At 35.7% G+C, this 16233-nt stretch overlaps 1 protein-coding gene across 12 annotated transcripts in view; it reads left to right on the plus strand.

Moving 5' to 3' along the window:
- Positions 1 to 16233, plus strand: part of UTRN (utrophin) — a 443932-nt gene that overhangs the window by 408418 nt on the left and 19281 nt on the right. For 10 of the 12 annotated variants that reach the window (XM_036316081.1, XM_036316083.1, XM_036316082.1 and 7 more), the window contains 4 exons: positions 7538 to 7674; positions 13147 to 13185; positions 13412 to 13477; positions 14555 to 14620. In XM_036316081.1, the coding sequence (XP_036171974.1) occupies positions 7538 to 7674; positions 13147 to 13185; positions 13412 to 13477; positions 14555 to 14620 (308 nt within the window). The remainder of the gene's footprint in view (positions 1 to 7537; positions 7675 to 13146; positions 13186 to 13411; positions 13478 to 14554; positions 14621 to 16233) is intronic. The other 2 variants (XM_036316085.1, XM_036316089.1) reach the window with 1 other exon arrangement.

Consider the following 16233-nt stretch of genomic DNA (forward strand, 5'->3'; position numbering starts at 1 on the left):
CGCTGAGGCTAAGGGGAAGATGGTGTTACTTCTTTCCTTGGCATTTGTGAGGGAGAGATTATACAGCCTCTGATGGAGATGATCGTAGGGGAGCATCAGGATTCACTGAAGGAGAAAGGTTGAACTTTCAATTATGAACAAGATGTAGGGAATTGTGTTCATAAGAAGAACATAGAGTCCACGCTAGTGGGGACAGAAAGGTAAACAGACAAAGACTGTGTGCATCTGGTGAGAGACAGTGGCCGGAAAAGGAGAAATGGGGAAAGGCAGCAAAGTACTTCCCCGTTGGTCAATACATATATCAGCAACTGAAGGTCTGGCCAGCATAGGAAGGTGTTCTGAGAGACATGTTAGCTCAATTAGCTCAGGGAAGGGATGGGATATTTGCAAAATTTTATTGCCAGAAAGGTTAGCAACATCAGCTACTCCCAGCATTCAAATTGTTGGGGTGGAATCATTGCAAAATTCGCTGCTTACATGCTTGTTTTGGATAGGACTAGTTTGTACTGATAGTTTTGTTAAGATTTTGGTGGGAAGAGGGGAGGATAAGGAAAAAAATAATGCCTCAATGGTAAATAGCTTATTAAGTCAACAACACCTAAGACAGAATTTGTATTGCATTTTTTAAAGCAAATGCATGTTAGTTTTAAAGCAACAGTTCTAAGCATATTCTTGCTGGTATTGGCTAATATGTGGAGAAATAAACCAAATATGTTCAGGGTTTTCAGAACCTGTAAAAAAATCACAGTTCTCTACTAAAAAAAAAAAAAAATTTTTAAGTGTAAAGTAAAATCACATCTTTAAAAAAACATAAACCTATATGTTGTTGAGAAAAAACAAACAAAAAAACAAAGAAAAATTAGAAATAGTTGTGTTGTGTTGTCCACTCTGTCCACCCCTGCTAGCATCAATGTATCATAAGGCTATAAAAATCAAATGTTAAGATAATGCTGATTCATCCTTTGGAAAGCTCTACACTGAGTTAGTATAGTTTGTTTTTGGCAGTCTTGCTGCTTCAGATGAGACTTAAGATGTTTACCAATATGCTAAAAATGCAGCATCATTGCTGTTTCTCTGACCTCAGCATCCAGAAGTGGTTTTTCAGCTCATGCCCACTTTATACTGTTTTAACAATAAGTTGAGTTCATTTAGAGTATGTCGTTAGCTGTTAAGGAGAGGTTTGGCCCAAATCCATTTTACTTTGACTTATTACCTCACTTATTTTTGACGCCTTGGTGATTCTGTTAATTAATGCTAATTTTTTAGTTTTATATTTTTCCATTAGAACTTGAAAAAGGCTCCAAGCTTATCCTAATGATTTCATACTGTCCATGGAATTTACTATGTCTGAATTTGAACTTGTTAAAAATCAATGAAACTTAATTCAAAACTGAGAAGTTGTTTTGCAATTTTTAAAAATGACTGGAATGTCTTTAAAATAAGTTCTGTGATAATGAAATGTACTCCTTAGTAGTATGCATATACCACTTAGGACTACTGACTTCTATATTTAATAAGTCTTGCTAAAGAGAGTGCTATTCACCAATGAATTCTGCACTTAAGCATGATCCAAATTATAATGTTTCATTATCCTACTCATCTGCTAAATGACTGTCATCTTATACAACCCTGATTTTCCTCTTTATACTTCTTTGTTTTCCTCTGTACATAACTTATTCATATTTGTAGTTAACAGTTAAAAATATAATGTTAGGAGTATTAGTTTAGGAATTAGATACTACTGCCCATCCTAAATTACAAGTTGAACAAAAAAATTGGGGGAAGATTTAAAATCAATGCGGTTTTGTTTCTTTTTTGTAGTTCTTTTGGGTGTTTTGCTTAAAGTGCTAAGTAATGAGAAATTTTGGCTGTTAGTTTAATTGGCATCATTGTAATTCCCCCTCCCCTTTATTTTTTGTGTGTGTATGTTTGGTGAAGGGAGTTTTTTGAGTTGAAATAGTAAAACAATCAATTTAACAATCTACTTGGCTGTCGGACTGTGATGGTTAGCATTTTTTAAGTGTAGATTTTTCTTCATCTTAGCATTATTGCTCCTTGTGATTTGCATTGATGAGAAAGAAAAGTCATATGTCAATATTTTTGAAGTTCAATAGTGAATAGGTGCCAGCATTTATGATAAGAATATACAGTTTGAAATATGAACAGGGATATAGACTAAGACACATGCATTTATATGGAGATATACAAACACAAGCAAAAGATAGACTAAATTTTGCTCTATATAATGGCTATATTTGTACTTAATCAAGGAATAAAATGGAGGAAAATTGAAAATATTCCCAACCTTGGTTGGCAAAATAGAATTCAAGAAAAAAATCATTAGATGCCAGTTTACACACAGGAGTTTTAGGGTTTTGGTAGAGAGTTACATGGACAGACTTACCACAGGGTAGTTTTTCTGATTCAGCAACACTTTTTAAATATTTTATTCTTTCATTTGTATTAGTTTGTGGGAAATAAGTCGAGAACTAATTACTTATCACTATCTAAATAAATTTCATTACCATCTCACTGTTACATAATGGCAGCATAGCCCTAACCGGTTTGGCTAGGTGGATAGAGCGTCGGCCTGTGGACTCAGGGGTCTCGGGTTTGATTCCGGTCAAGGGCATGTACCTTGTTGCGGGCACATCCCCAGTAAGGGGTATGCAGGAGGCAGCTGATCAATGTTTCTTTCTCATCGATGTTTCTGACTCTCTATCCCTCTCCCTTCCTCTCTGTAAAAACTCAATAAAATATATTTAAAAAAAAATAATGGCAGCATAGTGGAGGGAAGTCTAATTTCCAGTGTTCACATGCCCACTTGTTTGTGTAGTTTAATTCTAAAACATTTTCACAATGACTCACCGTCATTAATTTTCCAAAAATGACCATTCGAGGAACACTCTTTGTTGGGCATATTCTTCCTTATGTGCTAAAAATCACTGCGGAAGGATTTGGGAAAGATGGAGATGGCAGTGGCTTTGTTGTTTTTTTTTTCAGTCTCTTTCACCTTTGCCATTTTCGTCCCATTTGTAAAGTAGTTACACAGAAAGAGAGCAATTCTGTGGAGTCGGAAAAGCTTTCCTGAACTTCTCATCATTCTAAAAGTTTAGGAAAATTCATTTCAGAAAAACATTGAGCAAGAAAAAGGTTCACAATCAAATCTCACATAAGGCAATTATAAAAAGAAGAGAACAAAATAATCTCACTACAAATACAGCATGACAGAAAGAAGTGCTCACTGAACAGGTCAAGACAATAACCTACTATCCTATATAATAAAGAGATAATATGCAAATTAACCCTCACACCCTCACAAGATGGCTGCCTACAACCAGGCCAGCAGGGGGCTTAGTGAGGGACGACCAAATGAGTGGATAAGCAGGCTGTGTAGGGCAACCAGGCCAGCATGGGGAGGGGGGGCAATTAGGCTGGCAGGGGGGCAGTGAGGGGCGACTAGGCCAGTGCAGGGGACAGTTAGGGGTGACCAGGCCGGCAGAGGGGGGCAGTTAGGGGCAACCTGGCCAGCTGGGGGGCAGTAAGGAGTGAGCAGGCTTGTGGGGGGGGGGGCAGTTAGGAGCAACCAGGCCGGCACGCAGAGACAGTGAGAGGCGAGCAGGCCCGCAGTGGGGGGGCAGTCAGGAGTGACCAGGCAGACAGGCAGGTGAGCAATTAGGAGCCAGCAGTCCAGGATTATGAAAGGGATGTCCCTGGGATTGGGCCTAAACCAGCAGTCAGACATCCCCTGAGGGGTCCCAGATTGGACAGGATGCAGGCTGGGCTGAGGGACTCCCCCCCGCCCCCCCCGCATGAATTTTGTGCACTGGGCCTCTAGTTTTAAAATAAGCTGTAAGCCCTTGCCACCCGAGGGCTGCGACTGTGGTAAACAGCTTCCTCATACTGCTGAGGTGAAGCTGAACATCCTCTTTGTGGAACTGGTCTATGAGCACCAGGGATGTGCTGTTGGCCGCCATCTTGGCTCCTGCTGTTCCTGGCCTGCATCCCAGCTACCGAGGGGCGGGACCGGAAGTAGGAGGGCCCAGAAAAAGGAACAAACACTTACCAGTAGTTGTCTCTGGATGTTCAAAGAGTTAGAAATTTGCACTTCTCTCCTTTCTCTACATAGTGAGGTCTATTTAGTTGTAGATTGGACATTTCCATGTAAATTTTGCAAAAACCAACCACAGGGTTTCTTAGCAATACTTATTGAAAATGAAGGGGAAATTTAGAATGTAATCATAAATCTTCTAGTCAATGGCTATATGGGTTTTTTCCTCTTACAAGACTTAAAACTGTTTCAGTTTTGTAGAAGTGACATATGGTGAAAAGACCTGGGTTTTCAAGAGCAGCTTTCTCCTCACTGACCTTGTAAGTCTGAATCCCCCAAAGCCTTAGTGTCAGTTTCCTTATGGGTCACAAAAGTGATGAAGATCTCACTGCCCTTGATGGAAAAGAGAGATTGAAGGAAGGCTATTTATAAGGTGCAGGGTTCTGTGCCAATATGCTACCCTCATTTCATCTCATGAGATCTGCAAAGTCTTTTGTTCTCCTTTTCATTTACAGCAACAAATGAAAACTTAGTCTTTCAAGAAGTGCAAAGATAATTTAAAGAATTGGGTAATTTATGTAGTAATGGAGGGTCCTTTCAATTTCACCTTCATATCATAATATAAATAAAAAAGTATTATACCTAGCATGAAGACAGAGTTAAGTTTGATTATTTATGTTCATTACAAGTGGGTGGTCCTCTTTTTCATTTTTACCAAATTATTGCTCGAGCACGTAAAACAGAGAAGTAGTAGGAATTGTCATTACATAGAAAATGTGACCAAATATGTATAAATGTCTTTTAACTTTTTTGGTGAGAAAATAGATTTAATTCATTTTCTTGGCTTTATTCCAACTAAAGAATTACATTCTGCTGAACTGAATATAATATCTAGTTCCTGTGGGATGAATTACTTTTTGCTTTTTCTTTTAATATTGCATAAAGTTTATGGCAGTGCATTTAGTGCCTTTAGGTTACAAATGTTGGTGGTACTTTTTTTTTCCTTGATATGGAAATTGATGAAATAAAAATGTGCCATTTCTGTATAAGAATGAACTCACTTTTTTCAAATATTAAATTTGGGCCTTATATCAGAAACTCAAATTTAATTCCAGCCCCTGCTGCAACTTCTTGGGAGGCAGGTAGGTGTTGTTTATTTGTTGATATATTTAGCTAAAAAGTGTATCATGTGGAATTGGACTTGCACTTTTGAATTATGTTTTTCCCAAGCAGGAGGAGTTCATGTTGAATCCCAAATATAGATAAGCTAGAAGAACATTATGCCAATGAAATAAGCCAGTCACTAAAAAAAAAAACTACATATTGTATGATTCCATTTATAAGAAATATCCAGAATGTGCAAATCCATAGAAAGAAAAAGTGGATTAGTGGTTGCCAAGGGGCTGAGAGGAGGAGACAGTACGTGAGAGGGAATGACTGCGAATGAGTGTAGGTTTTCTTTCAGGGTGATGAGAATGTTCTGGAATTCCATAGTGATGATATTTACACAGTTATGTGAATATACTAAGAAAACACTGTATTGTACACTGCCCTGGCTGAGCCAGACTGGCAAAGCAGCCTGGTACAGTGCGCATGTGGTCTTTTCTTCCCCACTTCCCCCACTCATGAGTTAGTTGAAAACCTGGATATGGCTTCAAAAACACTGGCCTAAGAGATGAAAACTTTTATGCTGCCAATGGAGATGGCCCAAGTAAAAGCTGGAGCCCATTACTTTATTATTTCCCTGTATATTAACAATATGTTAAGATCAGACATAGACATAAATCGGGTCATAAACGCTTATCCTTGCATGGGGCCTTATTTTTGCATTTCTGTCATAAAAAGCTTTTTTCCCTTTATTTTATTTTTTTTACCAAAACATTCAGGGTAAATATATTCATAAACAATGGTCTGCAGTTGCCTTAACCATTGTAAAAGACCTAAATGCCCTTCAGGGTAGGTGAAATATCCTCCCAGGCTTTCTCCTCTAAAAACTCTTTACTTCCAACTATATTCTGCTTATTTCTCCTGTCCTGTCCTGTCCTGCCTGGTTAAATCTTAATACCATCATTTCTTATAGCAACTCTTTTTTCTTTACAAAGACCTTTGCATTTCTTTTCATAATGGCTTCTTTTCTACACTTACTCACATTTAGGATCTAAATCCAGAGAATGACAGGTTATTACATAGTTTATTCTCAGAATTACTCAGGAAGAGATTTGACATTGTGGATCTGATGGTAAGGCCTAGTGATTCTGCAGACTGTCCTCACTATACTTCTTTTCTTTTCAATAAAGTGAAAATTGCTGAATTTTAGATTAGGAATAACCTGGGCTTATTCAAGTTTTCTCCCTGCTCTGTAAACCTAGAGAGTCAAAAGTCCCCTTAACAGTTTACTAGAAATAGACATATTTAGGTAGAATAGGGGCAGATAGGAAGTAATACAACTACATTAGTGTTGACCCAGAATTTAGTTGTTTTAATAAATAATTATATATTTTTAAGCTTCTGCTTGCAAAATAGTTTTGGTAGTATCACAGTATGAATCCTGGAAATGCTTGTCATGAAGGAAACGATAGACTGGAGAGGGTGCAAGAAAAGGGAGGGAGGCAGCAGGTAGGGCAGTGTATTTAGCACTCAGTTTATTATTATAGAAAAGTTATCTGGTTCTGTTTTGTAAAGAGATTAGAGTGAGGTCTAACTAGTTATAGATTGGACAGCCAATCAGGAGTCAGACAGCCAAGGCTATAATTTAGTTCTGTGCAGATAATGTAAATATTTTAAATACATCTTCAGAAGGACTGAATGAAGTTGATGTCTGTATGATGTATTACAAATAAAAACTAGAATTGGTGATAGAGTGTCAAATACTGAATAAAAATTTATTTCGTGTCAAAGTTATTTATGTTCACATGGTTGGGAAAGGACAAAGAAACTTTGGATTGGAAATATAGTATAGTACTTTTTACAATATAGAGTAGAAGTATGATGCTGCTCTTGGTCTCTTATTACTGCTGCCTCCTTTTTCCGACTACAGTATATACTAGCGTGTGTGCAGTCAGTATAGGCTACATAGCTCAACCTCATTTCTGCACCTTAGTTAAAACCATATAATATCCATCATACTTCATCATCCCTAAATGTTTAATAATAAGCTGCAACTTTTTTACAGATGGGAATCAGGCAATAAAATTCCCAAAACTAATTTTACTTTTTGGCCTAATTTGTAAAATATTGGGCAAATAAGCTAGCTATGTTTTATTTTCAGTAAGAAATAAAAAAAATTATAAACTAACTGCTGGGTATATTTAATGATGAGTCCTGATTACTATGTGCTTTCATAACATTGTGTGTTATTCCAGAAAATACATAAAGCTACTGAAACTATTGTCATTTAATTGCATTAATTTACATCTGGTCTATTTATTGTAGAAAGTTATCTTCTTCCATTTTAATGAGAGAAGTGTAATTTTTTCAACCTCATAGACAACATCTGGGGAAGATGTACGCGACTTCACAAAGGTGCTGAAGAATAAGTTCAGATCAAAGAAATACTTTGCCAAACATCCTCGACTTGGCTACCTGCCTGTTCAGACTGTTCTTGAAGGTGACAACTTAGAGACGTAAGTTTAATTTTAATGTATGTACTTATATCTGATAGTGTCATTTATTATATTAGGGACACAAAAGAAATTGTTTGATACCAAAAACTGTTTGTGTTTTGGTAAACTGTTCCATTTTAAAGGAGGTCAATTAAACTTAGAATCAGTCTTTACAACATAAATTTTTACTGTTTGCTTTTGACAGTGTCACAGCTAAAATTTTGGGTTCCATTGTGCACTTGTTCCTATACTTTACAAATATTTGTGAATGTGTTAATCTTTGCATTGGTTATCTCTTTTCCTCTTCAAAACACTTAAAGCAAATTGTAATAGTGTATATTCTTTAATTATTTTATTTTCCATTTTCCCTTTTTCGGGAATGTTTTACTATTTCTTATAGTGCGTTTCACACTTATTTTATATACTTTTAATATAAATTTATTAATACTTATCTTGCTTCAGATATCTACCCATACTAAAATCTCATCAAAATCTAACATTACATTTCTAATTTCTTTTGTCTTGAACATGACAGCAAAATGAAATAGCTTTGTAGAATACATGATATAGCCCTAGCTGGTTTGGCTCAGTGGATAGAGCATCAGCCTGCGGACTGAAGGGTCCCGGGTGTGATTCCAGTCAAGGGCCCAGGTTGTAGGCTTGATCCCGAGTAGGGGGCATACAGGAGGCAGATCAATGATTCTCTCTCATCATTGATGTTTCTATCTCTCTCTCCCTCTCCTTTCCTCTTTGAAATCAATAAAAACATATTTTAAAAATAAACATATAGTACATGAGATAGACACAACTTCTTTAAATTTGTGTATACAAGCATAAATGAAATAAAGTTTCAAGGTAACAAAATTACTATTGGATTTTAAAGCAAAGAAAAATTATAACTTATAGCCTGAAATAAAAAGAAGAATTTTGAAAATGAGCCAGAACAAATGTAAGAAGTAATTTTAAATTACTAAATAATTATATATAGAGATCAAAAATAGATATGATTTAAATCTTTGAATCGTTAGAATATCAGCTTAAATATACCTGTCAAAGCAAATATTTTCGTGTGTGCTTGAATCTTGGGGAAAATTAACCTTAATTGCTAATTATCATCAGGGTTCCTACTCGTAAGGAATAGTTAGGTTCTTGTTATAGAAAGATGCCCTCTCAAATGACTATAAAACAAGCTCAGAAGTGTGAAGTGGGGGGTTCTTTACATTATACAGTAGAGAAATATTAAAAGTGTTCCAGGTACAATTTTTGTGAACTCAAACTTTCTTTAACCTTCAAAACTCATAGAGACATAATCTGAGAACAGTAATGGTCCAGTGTATTATGACACTGCATGTCTCAAAGATGTCAAAATAGAGGGAAGACTGTTTGGTCTGAATTTTTTTCCATATAAAGCTCTATACATACATTTATGTGCAAATGTATTTTTTAAAATTTGTGAAACTGCTAAGAAGTAGAAAAAAGACCACAGCCAAAGCATAGTGGATGTCTTTATGCTGCTGTAGGTAATATTATGGGTGTACATATAGAAAGAAATATAATGCAGCTGTATATATAAATAGCTCAAAAAGTGTCATGTACACATTTAAAGCATATGAAAAAAATCAAACTTTTTGGGTACCTTTGCTTGATATCAAACTGTGTACAATTAATATACATGCCTCCAAGTCATTTTTTCCACACTACTTTAGGACAAATTTTAATAAAAGCAATTATAGTTCAAGGAGAGATGTTCAAATACTTAAATCCATAGAAAAGGTAGATTTTGGTCCTCTCTTTGTTTTGTGGATATATTTTTGTCCTTTTTCTCATCAGGTTGTCTGACAATACATTCTTACTTATTTCAGTATCTAACATATAGTGTAACTGGGCTGAACACTTCAGGATAAAGACAGAATTTTACTACTCTTAGCATCAGATCTAACTAGCCTGTGGAGTAGCTGCTTGAAGCATAGAATTATGACAGTGCTTTTTTTATGGGATAATTGATAGGTTTGAACTGGCGATGTGCTTTTAACTCTTTTGATATGTTATTGGCATTTTGTGCCTCAAGTATCTATATACTTCCTGTGAGTCATGCAGACAAATAGATCTTTTATAGTCCTTTTAAGCACTTTTGATAATTTGCCTTTCAGTGTCAAAATAATCATTGGCATCCATCATTCTATTCTGAGTGACTTGGTTAAAGTAAAAAAAGAACAGAAAAGCTTGCCAATAATTTTGTGCTAGGATTTTTGGCTGTAACTCTGAAAATGTTTCATTTCATCTAACATAAATTTACCAGCATTTTCAGTGAGTGGAAAACAAGAGAAAGAAAAGGCGTATAAGATTAAATCAGATGTCACAAGATGCATTTTGAAAAAGATTTATGAGCTACTGTTTAGAGTGGGTAGATTTTTTTTTTTAAATCCTGAAACGTGTTCTTGTACTTGCTGTAGTTCATTTTTCTGCTGAGCCCTCTCTAGTACAAGGCCACTTAATCTTCTGTTCTAACAATTTATGTGAGTGGGTAGTAAAAAAGTTTGATTTCGTTTATTCTCCTATTTGTGGGAGGAGAACATTGGAGAAAAACCAGCGAAGTGGTAAATGTGTGGAAGTTATTTATGAAGCTGATTAGAATTTTCTTCTACATTCTCTTTTATCACCGCAAAATGTAATCTTATCCGCTATCCAGTAATTATACTTGCATGTGTGGAGGGGATTTATGGAAAAAAGGAGTTATTACTAAAAGAAGGTAAATAAACCCATGCTTAGGTATTTAATTAATTTTATAATTTTGCAAGATTTCTCAAAACATCAATCAAAATAAATGAGTAGAGCTTGATTAAAAAGTTACCATTGAATAAAAACCCGAGAAACAAGTTAAAATAGTGCCAAAAATAATTTGAGAATTGTGAGAGAATTATTGGGTAAAAAGTTAGGTTGGGTTTCCTACATTTTAAAGAATTAATGTAGACACCTGTCCCTGATATTGGCTCAGGTGGAATAGATAAATTGCATGGGTCATTAAATTCTTACTGTAGCGAGAAGCAAGTCATAGGAAGTGTAATTATGGTTGTGGGAGCACTGGCCTTGGAGAAGTGACAACTACACTGAGACCTGAGTGATGGAAGGGCCAAACATTCAGTGTTTGGTGTGGGAGGAGGAAAGGGAGAGTTTCCAGGCAAGGGAAACCTTTTCAAAGGCCTGGAGTCAAGATTGTTTTCGAAACTGGGATGGGAAGCTGGGAATAGTGGCAAGAAATGAGAGTGGAGAAAGAAGCAGGAACCAGAAAATGAAGGGCCTTGTAAGCCATGCCAGGGTTTTTGGAGTTTATCCTGAGAGCAGTCAGGAGCCATTGAAGGTTTATATGTTAGAGGAGGAGGGGACCCCTCTTACCCTGCTCTGGGACCAATGGATTTAACAAAGCAAAAGACTGGAAGCAGAAGTAGTCTGTTCAGAATTAAATGCACTAAAAGAGCCACAAAGTTCTTCAAAGAAAATCTGGGTTATATTTCATATACTGGTAATTATATTTAGTAGAGTCGGATTCCTTGCATATTAGTGTGTGATTAATCAGACCAACCTGTTCAGCCACTGCTCTGGAAGCAGGGGGAGCTTTAGTAAATCTAGGCTAACACACAGATCGATCTTATTTTTAACCCCCTTTAATCATAGATTCTAACTACTCACTGAGAATATTGCCTTTTTTTTTTTTCTTCCAGAATTAAATGAGAAAGCTTATCACTTAAGGGTGTGTGTGTTTTTCCTACCAATCAAAATACTTTGAAGTCAATGAAGCATCAAGTTTCATTTTTTTAATCTTTATTTCTTTTCTTAGAAAATCTCTCAACATATAAAAAAAAACCACATTCTTTTGAGAAACTCTTCAGTTCTGCTCTCTGCCTCTGCCATTCTTATCTTAGTTCAATGAACCACTTTTGTGCACACTGAATTAACTTCACAAGAACCAGCCAAGCAGTTTTACAAAGCCTTTCCAAGTTCAATTAAGATTTTTTTAAAAAATATGTTTCATTCTGTGTTTAAAGTTCACAGTAAATGTTGTGATGCCCTTGAATTCTAGAAATGATCTCTCAAGCAGTTACAGCTTTTTGGAACATATAGAGCAGTCCATTCACCTGACATTTAACATCCCTAGTTCGGAGTTAATGAAACGTAGTGATGTAAAAAGGCTATTGAATAGTATAGTATTGTTTCATTGTTCTTGTATCTGTTTTATGCATGGATAATTAAGTCTACTTACAGTATAGATCATCTGACAAACACAGCCTGGATAAATGCCTGTTTTTGAAAGTAGGTCCAAAGGGTCTTAGTTTTTTATCCCAATAAGATGACCTTCCATCCCTTTTTGGTCTTTGCTATTTAGACACCAACTTGTGCCTCCCAATAGGAGATAAGATCATTAACTTTTTCTTAAGCATGTATGTATGATAGGTAAAGGAGAATCAAGTAGAACTGAAATAATTTCAACTTCCCTTCTTTGTTTCAGTCAGCACTGGCTTTTCTAGGAGACTTTATTGAATTAAATAGAGAAGTGATTTTCTTTATTTCAGACTTTTAAATATCCACATTCACCAGTAGTACCTCCCCTCTCTCACAAAAAAAAAAAGTTAGGGTTTGAGCTAGTTTTTAATTAGCATCAGTTGTTTTCAAAACGTAGTTCATGGAGACTTGGGGATTTCTAGGCAGCGCTGTGAGGTTGGAGGGGACCCCCAAGGCCAGGAGTAATATTGAATGATCTCACTCCAGACTCAAGCCCTGCTTCAAGCAGAACAAGTTTGTTTATCAGTTTTATAGATTGAACTTCTGGATAAAATTTTATATGAAAAAAGTATATCATGATCTAAAAAAAGTTATTTTCACTTTTATTGACAATGTGAAATTTTGGGTGGAATGTGAGGGAGCTATCTGGGTTACAGAGATATCGACTTTACATCTTTTTAAAATGTATCTGTGAGGTTCAGATACTTGGTGTATGCTTGGATTTGAATGTTTACATTTAAATTTGGACACAAAATCAAAAGTCTTATTTTATTGCAACTCTACCATCAATACATATAATATAGTCTTTGGTATTTAACTTTACCTTTCTGATCAACTTGGTCAGAAAGGTAAACAAAAATGTGATTGCACCTTTCCTCAGTATATTATGGAATATTATCTTTAAAATTTGTTTATAAGTTTGAGCTATTTTGGAGCATTCGGTCTCTTTTTTCCAATAAGAATATTTAAAGATGCGTTTTCTGTCCTGTAACAAATACCTGTAAATGTCTGTACAAAGGCCCCACAGGCTTAAATATCAGCATCTTCTCTAGAATTAACAATGACTTCTGTGACTTGATTTCTCAATGGTGAAACCTAACAGAGCAGAGGAAGACAATTGAGAATGTTCCCCACCCTCACCTCCCAGAGCTTTTGTCTTAACTTGCTTTAAAGTGTTTGTTCTGTGCCTTTTGTCTCCCTCTCCCCTCTCTGCAGTCCTATCACACTCATCAGTATGTGGCCAGAGCATTATGAGTGAGTATTTACGGCTCCATATGCGAAGGAGGATGTTCTGATCAGTTTTGTTAGCATGGGGGTGATTACTAAACTCTCATTCTAAAATAATCGTTCTGCCTCCCGGGTAACAATCCTAGTGGTTTCTTTGCATGGCAAATTTATTATTTAACTAAGCTAACATTTCTAATAGGAACATCTATCAATATGTGGGTATAAAACTGTTTATTTGCATCTTCCTTTATAGCCCTTCACAGTCTCCTCAGCTGTTTCATGATGATACCCATTCAAGAATAGAACAGTATGCCACACGGTAAGAAACTTTTGATAGCAGCCCTCTGCTACACTGCCTCCCAGAATGGATCTATGTCTATATTAATCTGGTATCTTTAATGTGACTTGACTTAAGGAATATTGTTTTGTAGGAGCCATGATTCTATTATATTTGTAATCCAGGCTCTCATCTTCCATGTTGTAATTTGCACTTTACCAAACACCTGCTACACATTCTATAAAGAGTAACTCAGTAGCATATGATTATTGAGCTCATGAGAATCAAACACTGCACAGGCAGGATTTAGACAGTGTAACCCAGTGTTGTTGAATGAAAGTGGGGATTGAAGGTGTTCTCAGGAGATGGTACACGTATGAGTTACAATATGTAATTGCTATATGCTAATGTTTTATTTCAGGGGTTTATTTTAAAGTCCCCCCTCAAAATATAAAGAATAGACTGGTCTTGATGGTATGCAGAAACTTTCAGAAAACAGGTATAACTAGGTGTCTACAATGCTAGTAACTAGCTATGCCTAAAAAGGTTAATTCAAGCATCATAGACATAGTAACATTTGAACTGGGTCTTAGCCAAATAGAATTTCTGGGAAAAGCCAGGATTGAACTAATGGAAAAACATTCTCAAAAGCGTTGAGCTGGGAAAGAACATGGCTTGTTCAAAGAACTGCAGGTAGAGAAAGAGTCAAGAAGGAGAGTGGATGAACAGAAGCTGAGGTCCAATAAAGTAGGGCCCACTTGCTAAGGGAGTTGGATGATGTTCTGAGGTAACGAGGAGTCATGGAGAATCTTGAAACATGAACGGAACATAGATTTGTGTGAGAATGAAGATGGACTTGAGGGTCTGGGAGGTTAAGTAGGAGGCTAAGTCAATTAGAAGACTGTTGAACATGGTATAAGATAAAGGCCTATAGGCCTTAAGTCAGTGATGATAGAAATGTAACTCAACATTAGATGTTTTAATGTCACAATCTTGTTAGGATATTTGGACCTTTCTGTATTTTGACTTTATGACAGTTTAAAAATGACTGGGGTTTTATCTCCAGTGGACTATGCCCATGTGGTTACCTTGCCTAACCTCCTTATTTTCATTTTTCAGACTGGCCCAAATGGAAAGGAGCAATGGATCTTTCCTCACCGATAGCAGCTCTACCACAGGAAGTGTGTAAGTAAATCATGAAATCAGTGCTGCCCGGGTGGGCTAGTTCTTGTACTATGGCTGGCGGAAATCATCTACACTGATGGAGGCTCTGGATTTTGATCCCAATCAAAATTGATGTGTGGTTACAAATATGTCTGCATAGATCTTATACTTTCAAGCCATGGTGGTATAAATTGGATATATTTATTTACTTTCATATAAATTAATGAATTAATGAAAAAATCCTGCATTTGGCAGCTAATCTTCTTCACGAAAAACAGATTGTTTTATTAATTAATGCAGGTGCAGATAGTCATTCTACTTGTATGCTATTTCTTGTTAATTTAACAAATGTAATTCCACAGAATCTGGGCCAATCTGTACAATCATCATCCTTCTGCTCACATTTCCTCCATAATCCCTGCCATTTAACAACTGTGGCCCACATGCACTTGGACATACGTATACTCCCCACCATTCATTGAAAAGTGTTACCTCTTCTGCCAATATTTGATTAGCAACTAAGAAACACCTGACTGACTTTAGAATACTTCTTATAAACCTTTCTAGGCAGATATTTTATTTGACATTGTTAGGTGTCATTGTGCTTTTGGAACTTTTTCTTCCCCCACCCCGTGCAATTGACCTTTTTAATTCTGAATGATGTCTAAAGGATTTCAGTAGTGTCAAGTTTACCTGACTTACTCAGGTTCATTGCCATTTGGATCTAATGGGAAGCTGTAAAGAACATTGTAGAATATAGTACTGAGATGTTTTATACTAAAAAGAACCATCGAGAGAGCCAAGTTGAACCACCTTAGGTACTCTAATATAGAAATTTTCCCTGTCAATATTTAAAATCTCGTTTACTATCATTAAGCTTACAAATAAAGGTTCTCAGGAGATTTTTCAATTTTACATTCCAAAGGTTAGCATGTTAATACTTTACAGTAATACAGCAGTGATTTATACATTATTATTCATGTACTGTGAGTTTGCAACAATCCTCAAACAAGATAATACCATATTCATAATGCTTGTTTCATATTTAACTTAGTAGTATGTATTTTATATAAAATAGTTAAATATATTGAATATCTCCTAAATCAACTATTTCTACCAAAGTTGGTAATACTTAAATAATTCAAACCAAATTTAAAATCTTTAAAATGTGTTTATCATATCCTGTGAACACAATAAAGATAATGCTTAAATTTAGTATATCCTATCTTCAAATTAAAATCAACACTGTTTATTTTTAAATTTAGCACTAATGTCAGGAAAGAAAAAATAACCAGGTGATTAACAGCTGAATACAATTCCGTATACTATCGATAGATGCATTAACTCATTCATCCATCCAACAAATATTTATTATATACCTACTGTGCACTGGTGTGCTGGAACCAACTGTGAGAGCAAGTTGTTAATTTTCAAGAAGTTTTAAGCTGTTTGTCAAAGAGAGCCATTATTTAAAATTATTTTATATACTCTTACAACTAAATAGATAGGATTAAAATAGAAACAAAGGTAATACTCAAAACTAATCATGCCCTACTTAGTTTACTTTATTACAAATGTATGTTGTTGGGGTAGTTTTTTGTATTGGTCAGATGGTCTATACCTCTATATCTTTT

The sequence above is a fragment of the Myotis myotis genome, unplaced genomic scaffold (genome assembly GCF_014108235.1).
Source record: "Myotis myotis isolate mMyoMyo1 unplaced genomic scaffold, mMyoMyo1.p scaffold_m19_p_7, whole genome shotgun sequence".
Classification (NCBI taxonomy): Eukaryota; Metazoa; Chordata; class Mammalia; order Chiroptera; family Vespertilionidae; genus Myotis; species Myotis myotis.